Raw genomic sequence first — 24,077 nt, 5'->3', positions numbered from 1 at the left:
GTTCATCTATGTGAAGGCGAACAAACCATCAAATATTAAGTAAAAATGGAGTGGTATGGTTGGTTTGAAAAGTCTAATATTGATTCGGTAATTTGAGAAAATCAAAACCAAATCAAGTGTTTTGTATATTTATAAAAGATAAAGAGGTACCTCTTCAAAATTTAAATAACATTTATTTTCTACTTTTTTAATTATATAATATATATATATATACACACACTAGGTCTTTTACCCGCACGATGTGTGCGTGGTAAAAAAGTTGAAAAAAAAAGTAAAGATTGTAAATATTTTTAATATTAAAAACCCGTATAAAACATAAAAAGAAAATGGTTTTTCACCAATCGAATAAGAAAATTACTTGGAATAAGAAAAAGGATAAAAACACAAATTATAGGTTTTCATAAAAAGTTATATGTTTTTGATAAATAAATGTTTTCCAAATTTAAAAATATATGTTAAGTTTATACCTGTTTTAGTTTTGGTATGGGATTTGATTATGTTATTTTTTTTATTGTACGTGCTTTAATTTTGATATGGGATTTGATTTTGTTAATTTTTTTCTTATAATTATGTGTATATAAAGTTTTTATTTAGTTTAATGTACTTGTAGGGAATCCTACGTATATCCAACGTTAAACTATTATATTTTTAATTTTGTATATCTCTTCTCTTATATAAATAAAAGAGAATTGTTTTTAGAAGATTTTTGTAGAAAATTTTCCATGTGTCAAACTCACAATCTTTTTTACAAATATTTTTAGAAATTATGACATCATATTTAAAATTATAATTTTAGCAACATTTTAGTTTTTTAAAAAATTAATCCATGTTAACACTATCTTAATTATTTTATTAATTTTTCATATAACTTTATAATTTACATTTAAGGCTTGATGAAACTTTAATTAATATAGACATTTTTCTATTTATTTCCAAGTAAAAAGAATATTTTGAAGTTTAAAATATATAACTACATATTTTTTTTTACATGCTAGGTATCTTATATAAAAAAAAATAGCTTGATTTAAGAAGTTTAAATTAAAAAAATTATCATCAAATATATTAATGTTTGTTGTCTAAGTACATCAAATATATTTGATACACAAAAGCTTAAAGGTAGCTATATGCATTTGTTTATCAAAACTAAAAAATGTTGTAGTAAATAATCACATAGATATTTCAAAATAGACTCAATCCATTTCGTCGCAACTTCAGCAGGATGATCATACGCTTTTAAAAAACTATCATTAATATGTCCGGGTTGAACCCGGGTTAATTAGCTAGTTAGTCTTTATTTTAATATTTAATGTTTATTTTGACATATATAAATAAGATAAATATTGTAAAAAAATTATGGAGATGACACATATGATGTAATCCTAGGTGGCAATTTTTTAAAATAGGTTTAATTTTGAAGAAGGTTTCAAAATGCTAGGATTCTTACTCTTTTAATATAGATATAGATATTATATATATATATATAGTTAAATAGTTATATTTGTATATTGAATATCTAAATCATAGTGAATATATAGTTTGTAATATAGTTTATGATGTGATTTAAAGTGATATGATATGCTAATTTATGAAATTTTTGAAAAGTTTATCATGACGACGTCTAAATATTTGAGAGCGATATTCATACAACAAAATTTAGTCATGTACAACAAAAGTACAAGACTTATTATGCAGAATACAGCTGTAACATGCAGTAGTTGTTGTAGATGCTTAAATTTTGAAGTTATATCACTTTCGTTAAATATTTAAGATGTTAGATTTCCACTGTTTTGTGTTTGAATGTTTGATATAGATTTCTTTGTCATTGAAGAAAACATCACTTTTAAAGCTAGGGTTTTGCTAAACGAAACCCCAAGGGCTTTCGTTAAGGTACATTAATTAGGTGTACACTTACATGAGTGGACATTTAATATGGAAATGTACAATCTTTTTCTGTATGTTAAAGGAAGCTAAAGGCTTTATTTAGCATCTTTCTTCAAACTAATGGCAATAATTCATTTTACACGTACAAATTACTAAGCTCGTTTGGATTATAGCAAGAGATTCCCACAACCAAGGAATTCATATGACGCTTATGTGGCATTTGTTATTCACGTGTTGTTCAACCATGAGATTGTGGCCTAGAATTGAGTTTCAGATGGCCCATCTGCCCTCTCTCGATTACATTCTTGACATTGTTACATATGTTTTAAAAACGATAAGGGTTATATGTTAATGATTTAAACCCCAACAATAATATCTAAAGTGGATAGTATGTTAGAATTTGGAACAAAGAAGTTATAACCCGTTTACACGCTTAAAAGGTAAATGTCTAAAATCATTAAAAAATTATATGTGTTCAAAGGAAAAAGTTGTAGTTGACCAGTTTGGGGGAGGCAATGTTTCCACGTAACTATGCACACCACCGCTGTTTGATTGGTCCACACTTCTGACGCGGCTAGTATAAAAAACTAGTATATTATTACTGCATTTTTAAACTTATTTTAAGAATTTTAGTAATTCATGTATAAAAAATTGTATATTGTGGTTGGAAAATCCAGAAAATTGGTTTAATATTTTTTTTATAAGGAAAATGATAATAACAATCCTAAAGGTTGTCATGAAGAGCTTATTACATGCATAAAAAGTAATATTTTATATATTAATAATTGTCTTCCTAAATTTTCACAAGACAAAGTACAAATATTAATGTATCAAATTATTTAGTAGTGACCGCCCCCGCCTTAGGGAGCTGTTATTAACAAAACTCTTTTAATAAAAATAATACCATATTAATAATAATAATAAACTGTTAATCATAATTATTTTGGAGGAGTACATGAAATGTTTGAAGCACAATGACTTTTAAATAAAAGTTACATACTGAATCATGATAGCATTGGCCTAGTGGATGGGGACGTTCACAATCCATATCATACCATATACTAAGACTACACGGAGTCGAGGCATTCCTTGCATGCCCCATCCCTACACTCATGGGTTGACAAGTGAATTTTTTAGGGGAAAACAATGGACAAGGGCGTTCAAAATGGAAGGGGTAATGCATCTTTAGAGTGGGGAACACCCCTAAGGGCATTTATGGGGCATTCAGTGGCGTTCCCAAGCACTTTTGGAGAGGAAATGCCTTTTAAAGTGCTACTCCTAATAGTCCAAGTGACTTTCCAAAAAGAAAAAATGAAAAACAAAAAAGAAAGAACCATTAAGTCTAAGCAACCCAGGTTAAGTTAATCACTCTTAACAAAAATATAGATTACTTCAAGATAATGGGGGCACGGTTTAAAGATTCACGTGTACTGCGTAGTAGTTCTTCGAAATGTGTCATTAAAAAAGAGTTAATAAGGTAAGGAGAATACATGTTTCGGAAGAAAATAGTGAAGAGTTAAAGTGTTTATGAAATTAAGATATGAGGAGATAAAGAGTTGGGTTCGAAAAGAGATGTTTTGTTATTTTTCATCAACTTGTTATGCTTATTAAGGTGTTCATGATTTGACTATTGCATCTATTTTCTTGCACCATATTTATTATTTTAGTGGTCCACTAGGTGTTTAATGGTGATGGTCCAGATTGTATAAATAGAGATGTAATATGTTTGATGAAGATTATGGGTGAGGGGTTTTTATGTTGGTGATTTTAGTACTATTGGTTATTTCCAGTAATAAATCAACATGTTTTGACTATCGAAGTATCACTCAAAACTTAATTCAAACATTACAATGAGAATCCAATGAACATAATATACAAATATAGTTTAAGTAAACAAATCGGTTGACAATAGCTTAAAAATAGCACATTGCGATTAATATAGTTGAATATTCGAGCATTTGTTCAATAGTTGTATGTTTAATTAACCTACCCAGAGTTGTTCCAACACAAAAAGGCAAAAAAGATGAACATGTACAGTACTCGAAAGGAGCTTTCTCGCCATCCCATAAATTAAGAATTGAACAAGAAACTCGAACAAAATACTTTACCTCTGCATTCTACATGTAAAAGGGTAACCCGGCATGCTTTTTCGGTCCAGCAACATATCCAGCCTTCTGTATCAAGTGGGTTTGACCACACGAAAAGTCTAGTTATGCTTTGAAGATGAATCGTGTTTTTTTCTGCGTGAACGACCTGTAGGAGCAGGCTCAGCCAAAGGACCAGACCATGTCTGGATAGGTGGTTTGGCATATGAAAAATTGGAACTAAACGGGACATCTGGAGGATCAAAAGTTGGATCCATGTGATGTGAAGAACCCAATGGGTAACCCAGTGTGCCATCCTGATGGGGTGGAGGAAATTTCTCACTTTTGCTCTTTGCATTAGCATGTGTAATTAACCGCCGTCTCTGTAAAGGTAACAGATTCAAAAGATTATCAGTTTGGAAAAGGTGTATAGAAGTATATAGCAACAGACTAGCAGAGGTGGCATTTTTCACCTATTTACTTATGAATCTTTTCGAATTTTGTTTGATCTCAAAGATGTCAAATAGAAATAATGTAGATAAATAGGGAACGGATTGAAAGTCAAAAAAGTGCATTTTAATGCATAAAGCCACCAAAGGGCTTAGCCTAGCAGTAAGTGTGTTGGCCCATCAAGAGCTGGGGTTAAAGTCCCCATTGTGGACAAATGTGTGAATAATTATATGTGGTGTTGATATTTGCCTCTCCAAAATAAATACAACAAACGCATAAATCCTCCTAAGACTATTTAATCAAAAATGTTTTCAGTGTTATTTAAAATACTTAACCATTTACAGAACCTACTTAGATTTTTTAAAACATGTTAAACAAACCAACAATTCTTCAGAATAAACCATTTCGACCCACACCCAGTTTGATCAGAAATCAGAATCACTTTTGACCCATTACCTAAACCCCTCCATCTTTCTATTTTAAAAGCTACGACGTCCCCAACTTTCAAACAGACTACAAACTTTTATTAATTTATCCAAACAGACTAGATATTAATCCAACACATTTTACACCCATTTTGTCCCCTTTGATTTTGCCAAATGTGGTGGTCAACGCTCTAATTAACCTCTAACCCAGAAGATAAAACATCAAACTCAGACGGATGAAACATCTAAAAAGTGACAGAAAAAAATCTATAATATGTACCAATGAACACTGCAACATCTAACTATAGCAGTAAACTAAGCTTATCTGTCATACATCAATGTTTGCTTGCAGCTCAGCATTGGCTTCTGGAGCAGGCATAGCCCGTGCAGGTCTTTCACGTGTGCGAGTCTTCTTCACTCCATCAGCATTGGTTCTACCAGCAGCTCGCAACCTACCAAATACATATTCACATTTGAGATTGTTAACAAGCTAAATAATTTAAAGATGTCAAAATTATTTGATTATTTAACCAAGTGAATTTTTTGCATTAGAAAAGGAAAAAGCACATTGAATACCTTCTCGCTTCTTCATCACGTAGTTTGGCATCCATCTCCTTGGTCGGTGGATATTTTGGAAGGCTTGAAGGGTCACAAGCATAAGGTTTTGTCATAAAAAACTGCAAAATAATACATGCTAGATTTTACTAATCAACACCATGTGCTCGGGGAATACCTTTGTTGATTAATTCATATATGGTTAATATAAGATGCATTCCACTACAAGAAAGGAACACAATCCAAGTAATGTGGTATTGCTCATGTAAATCTACCACTTCTCACTTTTATTTCTGAAGTGTTCAGATGAAATCCTTTTCACCCATTTTCAAAACCCAAAAGATGAAAGGAAAAAGATCATCTCAAAGTACTTCCACCCAAGCGCGTGAATTCACAAATTTAAGAGGTGTTAAGTACCTAAATTGGTACTAAAGAGTAGTACACTAATTACCAGTGAAGGATATGAATATACTGTGGCTTAACGAAAATGACAGATAGTAAAGTAAGAGACACAATAACAAGGACAATTTACAAAAGAAACTGTGACTACATAAGAGCAATGTATGTTCATAATGGTTCTTAAATAAATCCATTGTTACAACTTTAAAGGCCTCAACAACTACAAAAACGCTCGGTTCAACTGCTAGCATGTGTGTTCCTAAAATTAGAAAAACGTTGACGGTGGAAAGTGGAAACTTCCATAGAGAGCAATATATATGATTATACACTCAATAAAAGAGTCCATCAGTTAAGCTTCACCCCATGTAGATCAACCACTAACACTAGTCTCATAAAAATATTCATAATCAAGAAGAGACAAAACAAAGCTGAAATGGCATGCGAAACATAGACCAGGAGACGTAGAGAGGTCCATGAGGTAAGTCGATGACCTTAGCTTTGACTATTCAACTTTCTGTAAATTTATATCCAATCTTATATATCAGAGAGAAAGGAGATAACTGCCCTGTTTTATATAGATTAACAGGCCCATGACAATCTTTTTGGTAGTTTAAAAACGACAGAACATATCCGCATTCAAAATTTCTTGTGTGTCATATGCCTGTGCTCCTAAAGGCCAATGTATACACATATCATCGAAGCCGATGAGCTTGAGACAAAGGCAAGGCCTTTAAGTTGTGTTCGATGAACCTAATGTATTTCACAACAATGGCGTAAAATTCTAATGAAGTTGGTGTAAGTTTGGTTAACATTGATATTAAACCATCAATTATGTATGATTTATGATGCCACTGGACATAACTCGAGAGTAACGTGAGTAGTTTTCGATTGAAAGGAAGGTAAATGTGTAGCTTAAAGAGTTAAAGTTTAACAACAATCGATGAAATTGAAAAAAAGAAACTAAAGGGATCTGTCTTTAATCCTGCATGTTCAGCCTCAATGTAGATTGCCTGATACACTGGTAAGAACTAAATTCAAGACAAGCAAGACAAGCAAGACACTTGATATGTCATAGTACTGAAACTCATAACATGAGTTCCATTACATATAGACATGGCTTATGGAGCTGCCTGATAGAAAATTTCAATGATTTAAGACCCCAGAAGAAAACATGTAAGAAAAAGAAAAGGGCTGCTAGCCTCATCTGATTCTCCTAATCCTAAGGAGATCCCAAATTTCCGGGATCCAAACAAAATCAAAACCAAAATCCTAATAACTATGAACTTATAATGTTTGGATGTAAATGAACTCGAGTTTGGATTTAGATGCTTACTTCACTTCTCAAAGCAGCTGTTGCAGTTTGACGGTCTGCAGGATCAATGGCAAGAAGGGTATCAATCAATGGCAATGATGATGATGGGAAATTTTTAAATGTTTCTGCTATGCACCGTTTGTATGCCTGTTGGGGCTTAAATATGGTTGCATGTGGGAGCTTGGACTTTTTCCAATATTCATCAGAAGGAGAGCCACATAACTTAAAAATCTTATGAAGCTGCTCTACCTGTTTGCATGAAAATAGTAACACTTTATACTTCTCCCAAAATAATAATTATTGATAAATACACAAAAACCATTAAAAAAATAAAGTAAAAGTCAATTTAAATATATATGGAGAGATTGTAACTTGCCTCTGTACGACCGGGCATGATAGGCTTCCCAGCCAATAACTCTGCTAAAATGCACCCTGCACTCCAGAGATCAATGCCTACACCATAATCAGTGGCGCCAAGAAGAAGCTCGGGTGGTCTATACCATAATGTAACGACCCGGCTAGTCATTGGCTGCTTGTGATTAGGATCAAAAAAGGTGGCCAAACCGAAATCAGCAATTTTTAAACTTCCATCATTATCAAGAAGAAGATTTGAACCCTTAATATCCCGATGCAACACATGACGATTGTGACAGTGTTCAAGCCCAGACAAGATTTGATGCATGTAACACTTGACCTAACATATTCATAGATGGTTAACACAAAGAAAACAATAGATTATTTAACCCTGATAAATATAATACTAACTTGAGGCTCGGTAAACTTGATTGTAGGACTAGCAGCAAGACCAGCCAAATCATGCTCCATGTACTCGAAAACAAGATACAAACTACAAGACATTCTTGATGTCACCAACCCTTCCAATTTCACAACATTGGGATGATCTAAACGACGTAATATCAAAATCTCTCTGGCCATAAATTTCACACTCTCAGGCTCCAAATTATCAAACCGGACCTTCTTCAATGCAACTATTTTTCCTGTCATAGTATCCTTAGCTTTGTACACGTTACTGTATGTGCCTTGCCCAATCTAATTACAACATTAAAACAAATATAGCACAATCAAAAAAATATAAAAAAAATATAGCACAATCAATGAACACTAGAAAATTCAGTATATAACAAAACTAAGATACTAAAACCAGCTATTAACAAGCAGACTTTTAGAAATCGCAAAATGTGACAAAACAACGAGATTGTATTTGCATTTAGGGATTACTATTCAGTTTATAATATTCAGATACAGATTATGCTTCTGATTAAGTGATTCTGGTTATTTTATATTACATAATCACTTCCAAAACAAAAATCCAAACACACTTAAATTCTTATGCCACCATTAAATCAAGCCTGCACAGATCACGATATCAACCAATTTTGCTCTAACAGCAATATACGAGACATGGATAAAATCAAAAAACCAATCATCACTACTGACCTTATCAATTTTCTCAAAAGTATCAGCCCTTCTCGGAATCCAGCCATTGATCGCCTCACCGGCAACAGCAGACAACCAAGCTGGCCAGCCAGCAGCCACTTGTTCACCATGAATATTCTTGGTTGGATTACTCAATCTCGGATTAGGTCTCGACCGCCTTCTCTCTCCTCTTTGCCTCACACTCCCATCTTTTTCACCACCCTTTTTCACCACCGCGCCATTTTGCGATTCCTGACCCTCATTATTACTACTATCAGGGTTCACTACTAAAGCCTTTTCTTTTCTCCCAGACTCGACATTCGAATCCCTGTCTCTATCTCTATCTCTTCTTTTATCTACAACAATCTCAGAACTCGGTGGCCCAGAAGACGAAATCTCTCTTCCAAACACACACCCCATGATCTATCCCTAACCCTCATTTCTCATGACATTTTATTAGCTAGTTCCAATCACACACCCTAAGAAAAACACACAAAACAAAACCAACAAAAAAAAAAAATCAAATCTGTGCCTAATAATCTCTTGTGAAAAAAAACACACCCACCTGAATAATTAACAATAAAAACACAAAAAAGACAGTATAATATACAATAACAGCAGCAATAAATGAAGGGAAATAATGGGGTTTTGATAAAGATACAGAAAAACCCTGACTTTATTTATCTTTAGTGCTTAACAAAGCAGGGGCAGCAATCATTCACAAGTTTAAAGCTTTATATAAGTTATATATGTATATATAGACTTATATTATAGTGGTCAAACATGAACAAAAACAAAAGTAACAATAAAACAAGAAACTTTAATTTGTTGCTTTTGAAAAACACCAAGTGTGAGTATTTATATATAAGATCTAAATAAATAGAAGATGGATTTGTAAGTAACTTACTGACCCATGATGACTTGTTTGCAAGAGATTTGTGGAGACAATGAAATAGAGTTTGATCTGTTTTTATGTAGTATTGTGTTCCCTCTTTCAAACACTGAACTGGTCTAGTGGAATAGTATGTTTTTGCACTTTGTATAACCTCAACATACAAATGTTCAAAGAAATACATACAATGTTGTGTATCTAATAAAGTCTAAAATAAACACATACACAAAATATATTCTAGTTCTGTCCAAAAAAGATGTCTAAAACAATTATACATTAAAATGGATATAGTAGATATTATAGATATAATTAATAAAGCTTTCATTTGTGAAATATTTTTTTTTTAAAAAAATTATCCTTATATAGAAGACATGGATGACTTGAAATACATATCATTTGTGGTGAGAATTGGCATAAAATGATAAAATAGTCCTAAAAGCAATACGCCAATACATCATCATTTAAAAATTATATAATTTAAAACAGTACTTTAATAATAATGGAATATGTAAAATGTTTTTTTAAACAGAATACTTATACTTATATGTTATGTTATGGTGGAAAATAGATTGTCACGTAAAGAGGATAGTTTATAGTTAAAATTTTAAATAAATAAATTTGGTTTGAAGATTTCACAAAAAGAAAAGTAAATATCAATATTTGAGGTTTGAACAGCACAAAAGCAAGTGACACACTTTTAGGAAAAGGGGGAACAATTAAGGTTTGTAAAACAATATATTTTGTCACATAAGCACCCTATTACTTAACATAATTCTCACGGTATAAACATTTATTGTATATTTAAAACATGTAGTTCAAGTGGTCTTTTTGAGCATAATAAATTTTATGAAAATATTTGAATTGTGGATCATTTTACTATCTTAATTTTATAAGATACAAAATATATTTTAACGATATATACAAGCAATATACTGATTAAAAGTGTCCAAAACATTAGTAATCCAAAACAATATACTTTTTAGTTACCTAATCAATACTTAGAACTAAAATGTCACATGCAGCTTTTGGCATGTGATTAAATTATTTGCACATATATTAGATTGTTTAGTTGACATGTTACTTGAAGAAAAAAAAAAAGTTAATTATTCTGAGGTTCTTTGATGGTAACATTTTTTTACTCAAATGTATGTTATCTAACCAGAATATTCATGTTTCCGTTTCTTAAACATTTTTCTAAGCACCCTCAAGATGTTTATCTTAGTAGTTTCAAACCTGCCACATCTTATAAGTAAACATAACACCTAACCATTAAGTCACCTTATTGGTGGTTGACTTTTTACTAAGTATTTTATTGTTAATTGTGTGTGTAGTTATAACAGGCGTAAAACAATAATCAGCGTAAAACCGAACTAGTGTCTCGCTAGTTCGTCGCTATTGTTGTAATAATATTGTTGTCGTTTTAAAAAATAATAATAATAATAATAACCAGTGTAGCGTTGCAATTAGATTTCTTGGTGACAAGGCCTTGGGAAATCATCGTGACACAACTAGACCTTGATTTACTATCTAACTTGAATAGAAAACACTTTGGTTTTGTGTATTGAATGATACTCCATACAACTTCAGCTTTGTATATAGCTTTCCTTCAATAGTCATCTAAAGTGACTGTATTGGTAATCTTGCTTCATGTCATCTAAAGTGACTGTATTTGTAATCTTGCTATATGCATCCGTATTAATATAACCAATACATATGATGGGTGTGGATTGTTCAAGTCGACTGACTGCATCAAATAATGTCATCTAAGGGAGTTTTCAGGTCAGCGCGGCTCGGTAGATACATGTTTACACATTATACTTGGTTTGTCTACTCACCAGTTTTGCCATTTGTAAATATTTTATCATCTCGCTTACTTAAATATTTCACGTTTACACGTATAAGAGAAAGTAGTTGATCTAGAAAAAAAATATAACAAAAATACTGTTTCTGATTCACGTACTTGAATAGAAACAAAAAGATGCAGCCACTAAATTAAGTGGACCAAACAGTCTAACTCACCTGACCTTTCAAAGCAAAAAAAGGTCAAAATTAACTACCAACCCAGCCCTCCTAGTCCTACCACTACTTTAACAGCTTCTGTTAGGGTTGACCCTTAGACGAAATACTTGAATCAACCCAGCCTGGTCATTAGTTTATTACTTTCAATATCGAATCGCCCTTTTAACACTATGAAACCATTTTGTAACACAAAATCCTATTACATAAATCATAATAGACATACATAGTGTACTACAATGCAAACTTACTAAAAACCTACCTAAGAAACAAAGAGGGGATTCGAAACAACATGCGGAATATGTACTGCAAGGCGCAGCCATGGCATCCTGCACAAAATAATAGATGGTATAAGAAAAGTTATTAAAGAAGGAAACAAGAAAAAAAATTCAAACATTTTCATAGCAACACAATATCAGAAATATGAAAGTTTAACAAATGTGATGAAGAAGACATAAGGAAGCCATGCTCAGAGCAATATCTCTCATGAATCATACCACAGATTTACATGATATTTCTCTGGCATGCATAACTATCGTAAACATAATTATATGTAATAATAAACTTAACACAGTCATTTGCAAGCCTGCTCACTTTTTGAGTTTAATCGTTTATGGTGTCTGTTGTTTAGTGTCAAAGATGTTATGTTTCACTGAATTATAATCAAGCTACAATAAGTGGTATTATGTCTAAATTTCGAATCTTCTATATCCAAGATCAAAATACTAAAATAGTCATTTTGTTTACTTAATTTCCACATCTTCAGCTAGCGAAGTTTCCACTTCTGTTTCAAAAGGTATATGCCTCAAATCTTACGATTTTACAAATTGATTGGCCAATGTTCATTTTCTCTAATATTTATATCCTCTACAGGTTTTATGATACAAGCCCTTAGCTATCTTGAAATCTAACAAACAAGATCTTCCACATAAATCAACAATTTTTTTTTTTAGAACGGCCACATAAATCAACAATTAAGAAAAAAGATTTGTGGTCTGTTGTAATGAAGTTACATAATTCTCTTTTCATTTGACATTTTTAAATATTGTCATTTAAATAGTAATTTCCATCATCTTAAAACACTAATCAAACAATTATATTACACTTGGCACTAAACCATAGAGACTTAGAGAGAGTTGAAATGTTCGTTTTAAGTTATTAAAGTTTATTATACCAAAACTAAATTATATTACACTTGTCTATGATACATCCAACATCAAATCTCATTGTTTTACTATACCAAAACTAAATTGTCTCTGGATATGCAGAACATTAATCAACAATATAAACAAAATGTTAGATGTAATAATCCAAGAGTAAATGCATAGGAAATCACGCTTACTAATTTTCAGTTGACATGTCATCTCCATCTGAATCTTGAGGCCTTAAAGGCCCCTTGAAGGAACTTTTCTCATCACCAAGTAGCTCACGAGTTGCTTTTTCAAGAAACTCCTGAGCAGCAGTCTTTACAGAAGTTTTATTAGATGATAGATACTTTCTCCTCTTACTAACATGTCCTTCGGAATGGCCACGATTTACCCTCTCCCGTCTACTGATTTCTCTCATATTCTTCTTTTGGTCTGTTATTTTATGCAAATAACGTTGCAGTAAAATCAAACTATTGAATGCTATAACAAATTCTTTTTATAAATAAGCTACAGGCCGCTTACCACTGGTAAGGTCAGGCAATGAATGCTCAATGAAACGGGTTGCTGCCTGGTAGTTTAAAGTCGCTGAAGGTCGCAAGGGAGCTGCATGTAGTCATTTGAAATATAAAGCTTAAATATATAATCTCAACAAATAATTCTAAAACTTAGCACATGCAAACTATTATGAGGGTATATCTGATTGTTGCCAATTAAAATCAAAATAATCAGCTTCTAATGTTTGGATGAATCATTTTATTATCTAAGATATAGGGGTCACATACTGGGCAATAATTAGCTGCAACAATACAACAACTATACCCAACCGCACTAAAGTGCAAGGCATGGGGAAGATATGATGTCGTTGGCAATACCCCTACCTCAAGGTAGAGAGGCTGCTGGAACTCTCAAGTAGGTTGTGCATAAAAGGAGTGAGTTCTATAGAGTATCTTAAGATACTATAATGTTATAATAAATGGATTAATAAGCTGCAACATACTAATACTCTAAATTTATATGTTACTATCAGAATTTGCCAAAACACTTGACATTATTGTAAGTGGTTATGAAAACTCAAGTAACCAAAGAAGGCGTCCAACCACTATCTCATGCCTACCATTTTATAATAACTGATTCCCTGACGCTGATCATTCAAACAGTATCTGGGATTGCATATGGATGGAAACTGCTTATGCCTTTGAAAATTGAAATAAGTAAAAGCACATAATCAGCTGTAACAAAACGCAATGCAGAAGATAATGTTTGGATTCAACAAACACAGTAATGAAAGATGCAGTTGTTTCAATGTTTGGTCATTTTGTTCAAGTAACACTAGTCTTAATCAGAAAAGTAGTTTGAATAAAAAACTCTCAAACTGCTTATCGAAACAGCTTATTTCACTCCATAAGTAAACAGATATTAATAAACATTTTGCTTCTATCGAAACAATTAAAACAGCTTATCTGTCGTATCGAAATGCAATAAACATATAAGCAGTTTTCAAAGTAAGCATCAAAGCCCAAAAGTTCCAACCTTTTTATATCCAGTAGCTTTAAACTTCAAAAAACTAAAATTAAACTACAAGAAATTACTAAAATTTAAAAAAAAAAAACTACTTATCGAATTTTAAAAAAAAAATTAAACTACAAGAAATTACTAAAACTAAACTCTCAAACTGCATATCGAAACAGCTGATTTCACTCTAAAGTAAACAGAAAATAATAAACATTTGCTTTTATAGAAACAATTAAAACAGCTTATCTGTCGTATCGAAATGCAATAAACATATAACCAGTTTTCAAAATAAGCATCAAAATCTTAGAAGTTCCAACCTTTTTATACCCAGTAGCTTCAAAAACCTAAAATCAAACCACAATAATCTACCAAAAACTAAATAAAATTACCCTTGCTCAAGTCTATGCACCTATCCAGCTTTTCTTGATACAACTTCAATCTCTCCTAAATTCACCAAAAAAAATTAAGACTTTTATCAACATTTTCAACAACCCCACGAAAACTACAAAATAAAATTATATATATAATTATGTAAAATGACCTACAAGTTCTGAACTGACAGGATGGTCATCTGGGTCAACACCAGTACAACGCAGCTTCACTTGAAAACAAAAAAAGATACAAACTTTATCAAAATATAATAAAAATAAAGAAACCCTATAAGTATCTTGTATAAGTACACATAAAGATTTATAGATATAGATAAATATATAGATATATATTTATATTTACATGTAAAGAGTGTAGTGGTAGCTTTGGCAAGCAAGAGTAAAGATTGAGCACGTTGAAGAGGGTGTAATTCAGAAAGAGTGTCAGGTTCACAAAGGGGCAAGAAATCAGAAAAATGAGTTTGGAAATCTTTGAAATTGTTTAAAGTTCGATTAACTGCTTCAATGGCTGATTCAGGAATGACCCCTGCCATTTTCTTTCTTTGTTTCAGTTGCAGAGTATATAAAATAATGTTAACAAAGTGTGGCCGCTAAATTCTGGTGATGTAAAGTTGCAGGGGTTCAGCGAATTAGGTCTTTTTCTGTTTTTGACAAATTATTGAAGAGGTGTGATAATTTTAAATTTCTTATTTATTTATATATACTTTTATTTTAAGATTAAGTCCTATAAGTTCAAAATTTTAAACACAATCAATTGTCACATTGCTTCTAAATATACGAGCATGGTACCTGCGCGTAGCGGTGGATATCGTAAACGAAGGTGGCCGGGGTGTTGGTGTTGTTGGATGACGGCGGTGTTTATTGACGGAAATAAAGAGAGTGTGTGTTGTTTTGATACATTGTTTTGATAGAGAGATAAAGAGAATAGAGATATTTATGTTTTATTATAAGTGGAAGGATAAAATTGCATGTCCCACATTTGTAAACTTTTCAACACACATAATTTTTAATGAGTATAGAAAATAAATAAAGGTAAAAATTAATTGATATAAATTTTTTTAGAACAACGTGTTAGTTTGTTAGTGGTTCGAACCCCTGCAGTGACATCCAAGCGGACAGTATGTTAGCAGTTGGAACACGAATGCACCCCTAGAGACCAAGGGTGCGATAACACTGCTCGCACGCGTCCGAAGAGGTAAATGCCCAAGACGATAGGGAATTGAGATTCGATCTCAGGTCTCCTAACCAACATCCTCTCCCCAGGAACCCCCAAAGAAGGTCCCAGGTGGCCACTTATCTAAGACTAAGTGGTTTAATTAATATAAATTAAATCACATAAAAAATTTAAAATAAATGTTTAGAAATAACTACTGGATACATCGATTATGTCACACATATTATAATAATAATAAAAAGAAGTTTCGAAAACGATACAAGATACTATACACGTATGAGTTAGAGGCTCATTATCCCTGAAAATGATGAGTGGAAGAAATGATTTATTCACATATTTATTTATTTATTTGCGCAAGGGACTTCCGGTTTTACCCAAGGTCTTGAGTTCGATTCTTATGGATGACAAAACTTTGGGATTTTTCCCTCCGAATACTTGTAACGGCCCATAGGCAATATCTCGTTGTCTGAGGTACGTGCAAAGTTTCACCGTTATATGGTGAGGTTTCCCTGATGTTGTATACCCGTTCAAAAAAAAAAAATTCTTATTTATTGTTTATTTTACATATTTATTTACTAATTCTTTTTTAGAATATAGAATTTATTATATTTGTGTTTTGATTTATTCATTAACTATGTTAAAAGTTATACATTGATTTTAGCATTGTTATATGGATGATCTGTTAGAAAGAGCAAAAGGATGTTGATAGCACAAATATTGATTTGAGAATTGATATTTTGTAATCATTGTTTTTTTGATTAAATTAAAACACTGTATGATTGATAAAACTCGCTGAACTCAAAAATCAAAGTTTTGTGCACGTTGACAAGACCATGAGTCAAACCACTGTACGCTCAACTTGGATCTCTCTTTCAACGTTTTCAAAAAAGCATCTCTCCGGTTCAATTATCTCTTCTAAAAAAATCGACTAAGCCCGGGTATGCACACTTCACATTGGACTAAAACGCTTGTCTAGACCAAAACTTGGCTATCAATAGAACGATTTAAACAAGTTCGGTTCCATAACCATTTTGCAGTTTTGACTTGAAAAGATCTGATACTTAACTTATTAAGGTAAAATCAAGCACATCACACAATCTTGATACAAAAGCCAAACTCAAAATACCTGCCTACTCAAGCTAACAGGTGCTATTAACTTCTCAAGTAAATCATCCTTACTAACAGCATATAAAATGAAATGAAATTTTCTTTACAATCAAACTGAAGAGAGAATTGTAATAAAAAAAAAAAAAAAAAAAAAAAAAAGAAACTATAAGACTACTATTTTTCGCAGTTTGACTTGTACCAACAATATGTACCAAGTATGACTTGTCCTTCGAACTTAGACTTAGCTTGATTCAATTGCAACGGTTTTTAGTTTACTGTCTACCTCTTCTACATCTTCATTTTCTGTAGTAGTGCACGGCTGAATTGGCTTTTTGAATTGCACCAAGATCATGGTCATGTTGTCACATCCTTCTCCTGTAGAAGTTGATGGTGCTAAACATTTATCGAAGACTCTCTCACATATTGTTGAAAGTTTACTTTCCTGTACATAAGTTCTAAGAGTTACAATTACTACTTTAAAACACTGAAAGATTGTCAAGACAAAAAACTAGAATTACTAGTTTAAAACAATAAGAGATTGTCAGGACAAAAAAACTAAGACCATGTTAATGATTTAAAAACCATCGTCTTCTAAGCACACTTTTCAAGTATGGGCAGGTTGGGTAATGGGTCAAAATGGGTATGGATGGAAACAGAGTTGTTTTGGGGTCAAGAACAAGCATACTTGTCCTTTTCCACTAAAAAAAACTGTTAATGTTTCAGTGTCATAACAAAACTACGCTATCACAACTTAGGCGACTTTGTCAGCATAAAGATTACACGCTGGAGAACTTTCAACCGGTTTGACCCATTTGGCTTTTAGCTATAGGTTAATTACACTCATTTAGCCCGTTAAAGATAAACCACAAGTCCATAACCCAATTTGGATCATCCCTGAGTAAATGGGTTGAAACTGCCACCTTTCGGTCATGCAACTATCAACTAAAAAAGAAATGGGTCCAATGGGTTGAAAGTTATCTACAATGTATTCAGATGCATATACATGTCTTGTGTAAAAAACAAATTCAGATGATGAAATTGTTGTGTTTAAGAGTAAAAAAATGTAGTATAAAAAATTCCATAAATCCTGTTTTAAATATTCCGTTTAAGTAGTTATCGTTTTCGTAGCCTCGTACTCCATATGGATAGAGATTCTACCTCAACTCAAAATGAAAACCACGTTTTTTTTCAACTTTGAAATTATAACAATATAGTTTTAGTAGTTAGTTAACACATTAACTACTTATTAACACTGGGAAAATATTTGTGGGATGGACCAGCCCTACTCGGCATGTACTAAGGGTTACCTTTTGACCTGCCACCCAAGCAGCCCACATGCACCTCTTACACATTGTTCACTATAAATATACAAGATGAAAACACTCCAACTTGAAGGTATCATGAGACATCTCATACTTACCGATTTCAATTGTTCATGAATGAAATCAACTAATTGTTGGCTTGACATGCAATCCCTGAACAAATGAAAGTTAATGACTTGGTGATTCAGCAATGATATAAGATCCAAAATTATTCAGAGTACTTGCAGCACAACAGAGCAAATGGTTGCAAGGTACAGGGAGGTAATTCTTCATGTGATCAAACAATGGCGAATCATTGTCAATACCAAAAAAAGGAACAAAAACCACTAGGACATGAAGCTTGTACAGTTTTCTAGTTGCATGATTAAATTAGTTGAGAAAGAAAAGACTCCTTACCAGATACCGTCACATGCCAGCACCATAAAATCATCATCATCACATAGCTCGACCTAATCAAAATCAGAAATTTAAAATCATATCAAGCACAAACCACTAAGAATACGTTGAACTGTTGAAGCAAGAGAGCAATGCATTCATAAACAATTACTCGCACTTCAATTCATATTGTAGGATAATTAATAATAATATCACCCAAAGAGAAATGATATAAACAACTTTAGTGTATATATATAGTAAATGAAAGAAAGAAAAAGAGTCGCTTTAAAGAAAGGTAGAAGGGACTTACGATGTTAACATCAGGATTGGCCGTAACTATCTGCTTTTCAGGAGTCAAAAACTTGTTCTGCTTAAATTCCATGTCACCTGCAAAACCATCACTATTTATCAATGATATACAGAATATCTCCCTCCCTCCCCTCTTTTTCTCTCTGTCTCACACACAGAGACAATATCCATGTAAGGGACAACAGTACAAGACAATAAATAACAATGAAAAAAAAGTAGCAAATACTTTCATGGTGAAACATATAGAGTACCTATAGCTCTGGTAAGATTGAGACTCCCGTTAACTCGGCCTGCATGAATGAATCCACCTGCTTTTAGTATCCTCTCCCTCTCAATATCAAGCCCTGGCTTGTGATCTCGAGAAAGATTGTATGCCTGTAAGATGGAAACCATAATCAGGGCCAGTTACAGAGTTCGGGATGACGATCCATGTTAAACTTGGGATCATCAACACAGAACTATGAAGTGCCCCATATCGTATAATCGAGTAGGTATGTTCTTATGTGAAAAATTAGGTTTACTTTCCAGACATAAAATTTGTTGTGATGACTCTAAGGAATACTTCACATTTGACTTTGAATCATATGTTATGCCAAAATGTACAATAGTATATATATCTTCTCATTACTTATTTAATTTTCATTGTGGTTTAAATTCAATCTAGGATCTAGGTTTCTAAGAAGGAGAAAATATACGGTTGTCCCGAGAACAACACTGCAAGGTTTTGAAAGTTTGTTAAAAACAATGTGCATTGTATATTTTAGATTGGTGTTGCAATATACAGTAGATCTTCAGCCGGATCCATCATGTCATTGCTAGAAAAACAGCCCATATTCTCAAAGATTTGAAAGCTTCCTAAAACATATTTGGTGATGTTTGCATATTCCCAATTAACTGGGTGTTTCAAAATTCATATCGTAGTAATGACCATTGCTAGATCATGAGGCTTATAATTAATAATTGCAATTGCAATGCTATAAATCTTGTAATCATATATGGCCCATCCTCCCGTGTACAAACACCTCTAACTGGCACTGCAAGTTTGATAAGTAGATTTATGCCTAGTTAACAAACACCCCTGTGCTCCTATTGGATATTTCTAGGTACGTTATGCTACAGCCAAGATACTCTTTGAAAAAGTATCTTGGGGTATATGTTGGCCACATACCAGAACAATCTTTATAACTAATTCAGAATGCTAAATGTATATGTTGGCCATATTCTATTTTCTGAGTGATTCCTAGTATTTTAATATGTTAATCTACTTACGCACATAGTGTGATGGAAAAAAATCTACCCATGGCATATAATATGATATCTATGGGTACACTTCAAGCCAAAAAAATTTTGAATTAGACACGTCAGATGATATTACCTCCCCCTTCCTGGATATTACACAACGAGAGTCGCCAGCATTTGCAACAATCAGTTGATTGCTCCTCATGATTGCAACACATGATGTACATCCAGATGTCGGCCCTGTGAAATCGGAATGTGGGCCCTGCAAGGAATCGAGACAAATGGTATATAAAATTATATATAGAAACTATTGAGAGAGATAAACAGCATATAGAAAACATAATGGACCAGCAGACTGGGAGATGGAGTACAGTTATATAGAATGTATAGATATAGATTGCGAAGGGGGCTAGAAAAGTAATTGGAAATCATTTGAGAACTTTAGGTAAGTACATATTACTGTGAATCATAGAATTCACTACCAACTAACTGAACCACAAAGAAGTGTGATGTGAACTAGTGGAAAAATAGTTACATAGCTCAAACACATCTAGCGTGTTCCATATTATCCTAGAGTTATTATTGCCCAATATACATATACAGTCGATAGATGGTTTACCTATCAATATCAATATGCAAAGTGCAGATGTAAAGGTTAATTAGAAATTCCAAAACATCAACTCAAATATCACAAGTTGATTCATAAACTCAAAATGGTGACACAAAGGGTATAACAGTACCTCCTCAAAAGCCCAATCATCTGGCTGATGACTTGCTTCTCCTCCTTTTGGAGACCAAATGAGACTCTCAATAACCCCAGAGAACTTGTTCATTTTATCTCCCAAAACAGATAATTCCCTCCACCCTCTCTGCCCACGCATCATCTCATCCATTCTGCACCAAACAACAGAATTTAATTCATAAATCAAATGAGTCATAATGTGATATCGTTTTTATTATAGCAAGCACAAATTGCCGAAAAAGGGGGCAGTTAATTTCAATTTTCCCAATTAAGTGGTAACCTTAATTTTAGGACAATAAAAGGGGTCATTGATCAATTTGAAACAAATAAGGGGGTCACTAATAAATTTCAAAACAAATAACTGGGTAAAACACTATTCAAATTTGGTGGTTTACATTGGTTTATAATGGTACCCCTTTATTTGTTTCAAATTTATTAGCGACTCCATCTATTGTCATAGTAAAAACAGAAATTACTTGCCCCTTCTTTTGGCAATTTGACCTTATAACAACAAAATGAGTATATGATGAAAACTGAAGAAACCTGAGAAATGCCTTTTGAACGGAAGTCTCAATATCCCCAGTAGAATAAGCTTCATGCTTTAACACTTGTTGATGAAGAAACTTGGCACAAAACTTAGCAACAACTTTACCTGATGTTAATATAGTAAAATCAGCAATAATAACTACTAAAGATAAGACGAATTATTAAAATAAAATAAAAAAAATTCAAACTTCAAAATTTTAGACACAATTACATTATCTGTTGAAAAATGTTAACATAACATGAATGCGCACTAACTAAATTATCATCTACCAAAAAACTATATATAATACTAGGTACACACCTCCATGGCCATCATATACACCAAAGAAAGAGGTTTCCGTGTCCAGATCAGGAACCGCAGCATGCTAAAAATCCAAAAAGCCAAGCTCAAACTAAATGATCACATAAACAGAAAACTCCTAGCAGAAATTTCCTTTAAGTTTCTTTAATGTACATTATTGATGGCATAGCATGTCATTATCTTTCCATCTAATTATAAATTCGAAATATAATAGTAAAAATCATATCTTAAACTCGTGAATCTGCTCACCGCGTCTTCCATTGTTGAACGCCACCCTTGCATAGATGATAAACCGTATCTAACCCTTCCATTCTCACCATCTTCAGAGAACTTTTCTGTTTTAGGAGTACTCAGATATGTACCCATTTTTTAACTGAAAAACAACAAATATAACCCGTTCAACCACTAATCACGATCAACTTCTTGAAAGTACAATAATAAACCAACATGTAATCTTCCCTCTTCATAATAATTAGTAACCATATGTCATTTTGTATTGTGATGTTGTATACATTTGTCAAAAATAATTAACTCATTTGAAACGGCCACGGGGATAACCCTGGTTATGCCAAATACATCTAACGAAAAAAACTCGTCCTTTCTCGATAACCTAAACAGACTTCCGGTTACCCATTTATCACTGACACAAGTCAAATTTCATTGAAAGCACTATTCTTTAAAGCAAAGGAATCCCAAATATAACTTGTTAAACTAATTATAGCACCAACAACAAAAAGTCAAACATGGTCCACATTTTCAATACAACAAAAAAAATATTCCAAGCTTAATACTTTAATCAAGTTTCATGATCAAATCTTGAAAACAAAAAATACCCAAGTTCTCAAACTACAAATTAGGCACATAAACAAGAAAATTAAACCAATCAACAAAGATAAATAAATAAATAAAAAGATCTGGGACCAAACCCGGATCCGAATTCAAATCCAATATGGGTACAACCTGAATTAATCTAGAATTGTGTACAGTAATAGCTTATGATCAGAAACTTACCCAAAACTGTCAATAAATTTGCTTAACAAATGACCCAGCTCAAGGGAAATTTCAAGAAAATAAATCTTGATAAGAATTTGATTTAACAAATTAAGATATTATAACATGAAAGTGTTTGTGTGTGTTTTGTGATGAGTGTGTGTAAAGATGGTTATGAGCAGGTGAGTGACAGATTTGTGAAGTTGTAGTTATCTCATTAATGGAAAAGGAAAACCATTTGATTTGCTAGTTTTTATCCACTTTGACTTGTTAGTCAAACTTTAAAAAACCAGTTGATAAGAATCTACAAAGAACCATGTGTTACAATCTGGACTATGGGTCAACATAGGTGGGTTAGGAGACTCTAAAATTTTGTAAAAGCTAATGTTTGGGCTAGCTTAATTAAGAATAAATTGACATTTATTTTTGATAAGTTAAAAAGTTGTTTATTACACTCTATTCTTGAGTTTAAAACTAAAAGAAAAAAATTGTAAGGAATAGAAATAATAAGATAAGAAATGAGATTGTAAATATAAAAGGCATTTTTGAGTGTTAAAGGAAAAAAAATAAAATAAAATAAAATAAAATAAATGGAAAATACAAAAATAACTTGGTGTCACTAAAATAATTTGATGTCACTTTTTAAGTGTTAAAGGACAAAATAGTAATTTGATAATATGTTGAATTGTTTTATGCCCCTTCCAGCCCATTATTGGACAAAAAACTTATTGACTAAAAAGGAATAAATTTCACTTCTTTTTCTATTCTTTTCTTTTACTTAAAAAACTTAAGAATGCAAAATAACAAATTATCTCATCTTTTTCTTTTCCTTTCTATTATAAAATAACTCAAGAATGCAGCCTTAATGTTTGGATTAACTTATATAATTTTATATATTGATTTTCAAACAAGTCAAGTAAGTTAGGTAAATAAAACTTATGAAAATGGGCTTACAATCTTACATAAGCTAATAAGCTTAAGCACACATTAAAAGTATAAGCAAAATGTTTTTAACATATAAAATAAAAACATATAACAAATTGTTCGTCTATTTAATTCTATTTGCTTTTAAGATTAAATAAAAAATGATAGATTTTTAATGAACTTTCATCATAAAACCAAATAAATTAAGATAATAATAAAGTAATTCTTAATGATAAATAAATTGATAAGATATCAATATCATATCATTTTGTTTAAAGTATGTTCACATAAACATCATTCATTAATTGGATAGACATATGTTTTCAAATTTTGACTACACTAAATTGTCCAAATAAATGGATTACTGCGTTTGTATTGTTCATTGTTTTGAAAAATAGATTTGTACCGGTCGGTCCGATTCAATCGGTTCTAATAGGTTGCTCGGTTGTTTACTTGTTTGTTTTATCGGTGCTTTACAAAATTTGAACTTGTAGGTTTTCCCGGTTTTTAAAATTATTTTTCCCCTTTTGAAAAATCAATCCCCCGAA

General features: G+C 32.2%; 3 protein-coding genes across 5 annotated transcripts; all 3 read right to left on the bottom strand.

The window, feature by feature from the left end:
* Positions 1 to 3,783: 3,783 nt before the first annotated feature.
* On the bottom strand, positions 3,784 to 9,600 carry LOC122599068 (probable serine/threonine-protein kinase At1g54610). 3 transcript variants are annotated; one of them, XM_043771516.1, is made up of 8 exons: positions 9,451 to 9,600; positions 8,565 to 9,022; positions 7,872 to 8,156; positions 7,483 to 7,800; positions 7,128 to 7,355; positions 5,417 to 5,517; positions 5,175 to 5,292; positions 3,784 to 4,348 (listed from the first exon to the last, which is right to left on the bottom strand). In XM_043771516.1, exons 2-8 carry the CDS (start codon positions 8,961 to 8,963, stop codon positions 4,088 to 4,090), a joined length of 1,710 nt encoding a protein of 569 aa, XP_043627451.1. In that variant the 5' UTR covers positions 8,964 to 9,022; positions 9,451 to 9,600; the 3' UTR covers positions 3,784 to 4,087. The 3 variants fall into 3 exon arrangements, with proteins under 3 accessions (XP_043627451.1, XP_043627452.1, XP_043627453.1); XM_043771517.1 differs by having other exon boundaries at positions 9,455 to 9,600; XM_043771518.1 differs by lacking the exon at positions 9,451 to 9,600 and adding an exon at positions 9,219 to 9,239.
* A 1,961-nt stretch (positions 9,601 to 11,561) lies between these two features.
* Positions 11,562 to 15,151, bottom strand: LOC122600487 (nuclear nucleic acid-binding protein C1D). The gene is made up of 6 exons (XM_043773209.1): positions 14,844 to 15,151; positions 14,657 to 14,712; positions 14,501 to 14,555; positions 13,122 to 13,202; positions 12,794 to 13,031; positions 11,562 to 11,780 (listed from the first exon to the last, which is right to left on the bottom strand). Coding segments are annotated over exons 1-6 (621 nt in total). The 5' UTR covers positions 15,034 to 15,151; the 3' UTR covers positions 11,562 to 11,779.
* A 1,640-nt stretch (positions 15,152 to 16,791) lies between these two features.
* LOC122601937 (probable protein phosphatase 2C 21) lies at positions 16,792 to 22,820 on the bottom strand. Its single transcript, XM_043774666.1, has 11 exons — positions 22,627 to 22,820; positions 21,865 to 21,988; positions 21,616 to 21,679; positions 21,312 to 21,420; positions 20,767 to 20,920; positions 20,163 to 20,288; positions 19,039 to 19,162; positions 18,789 to 18,865; positions 18,500 to 18,552; positions 18,202 to 18,256; positions 16,792 to 17,223 (listed from the first exon to the last, which is right to left on the bottom strand). Exons 2-11 carry the CDS (start codon positions 21,979 to 21,981, stop codon positions 17,023 to 17,025), a joined length of 1,080 nt encoding a protein of 359 aa, XP_043630601.1. The 5' UTR covers positions 21,982 to 21,988; positions 22,627 to 22,820; the 3' UTR covers positions 16,792 to 17,022.
* Between the last annotated feature and the right edge of the window lie 1,257 nt (positions 22,821 to 24,077).

Source organism: Erigeron canadensis, chromosome 5 (genome assembly GCF_010389155.1).
Source record: "Erigeron canadensis isolate Cc75 chromosome 5, C_canadensis_v1, whole genome shotgun sequence".
Classification (NCBI taxonomy): Eukaryota; Viridiplantae; Streptophyta; class Magnoliopsida; order Asterales; family Asteraceae; genus Erigeron; species Erigeron canadensis.
Note: the sequence above shows the minus strand (reverse complement) of the source record. Positions and strands in the feature narration are given on the sequence as shown.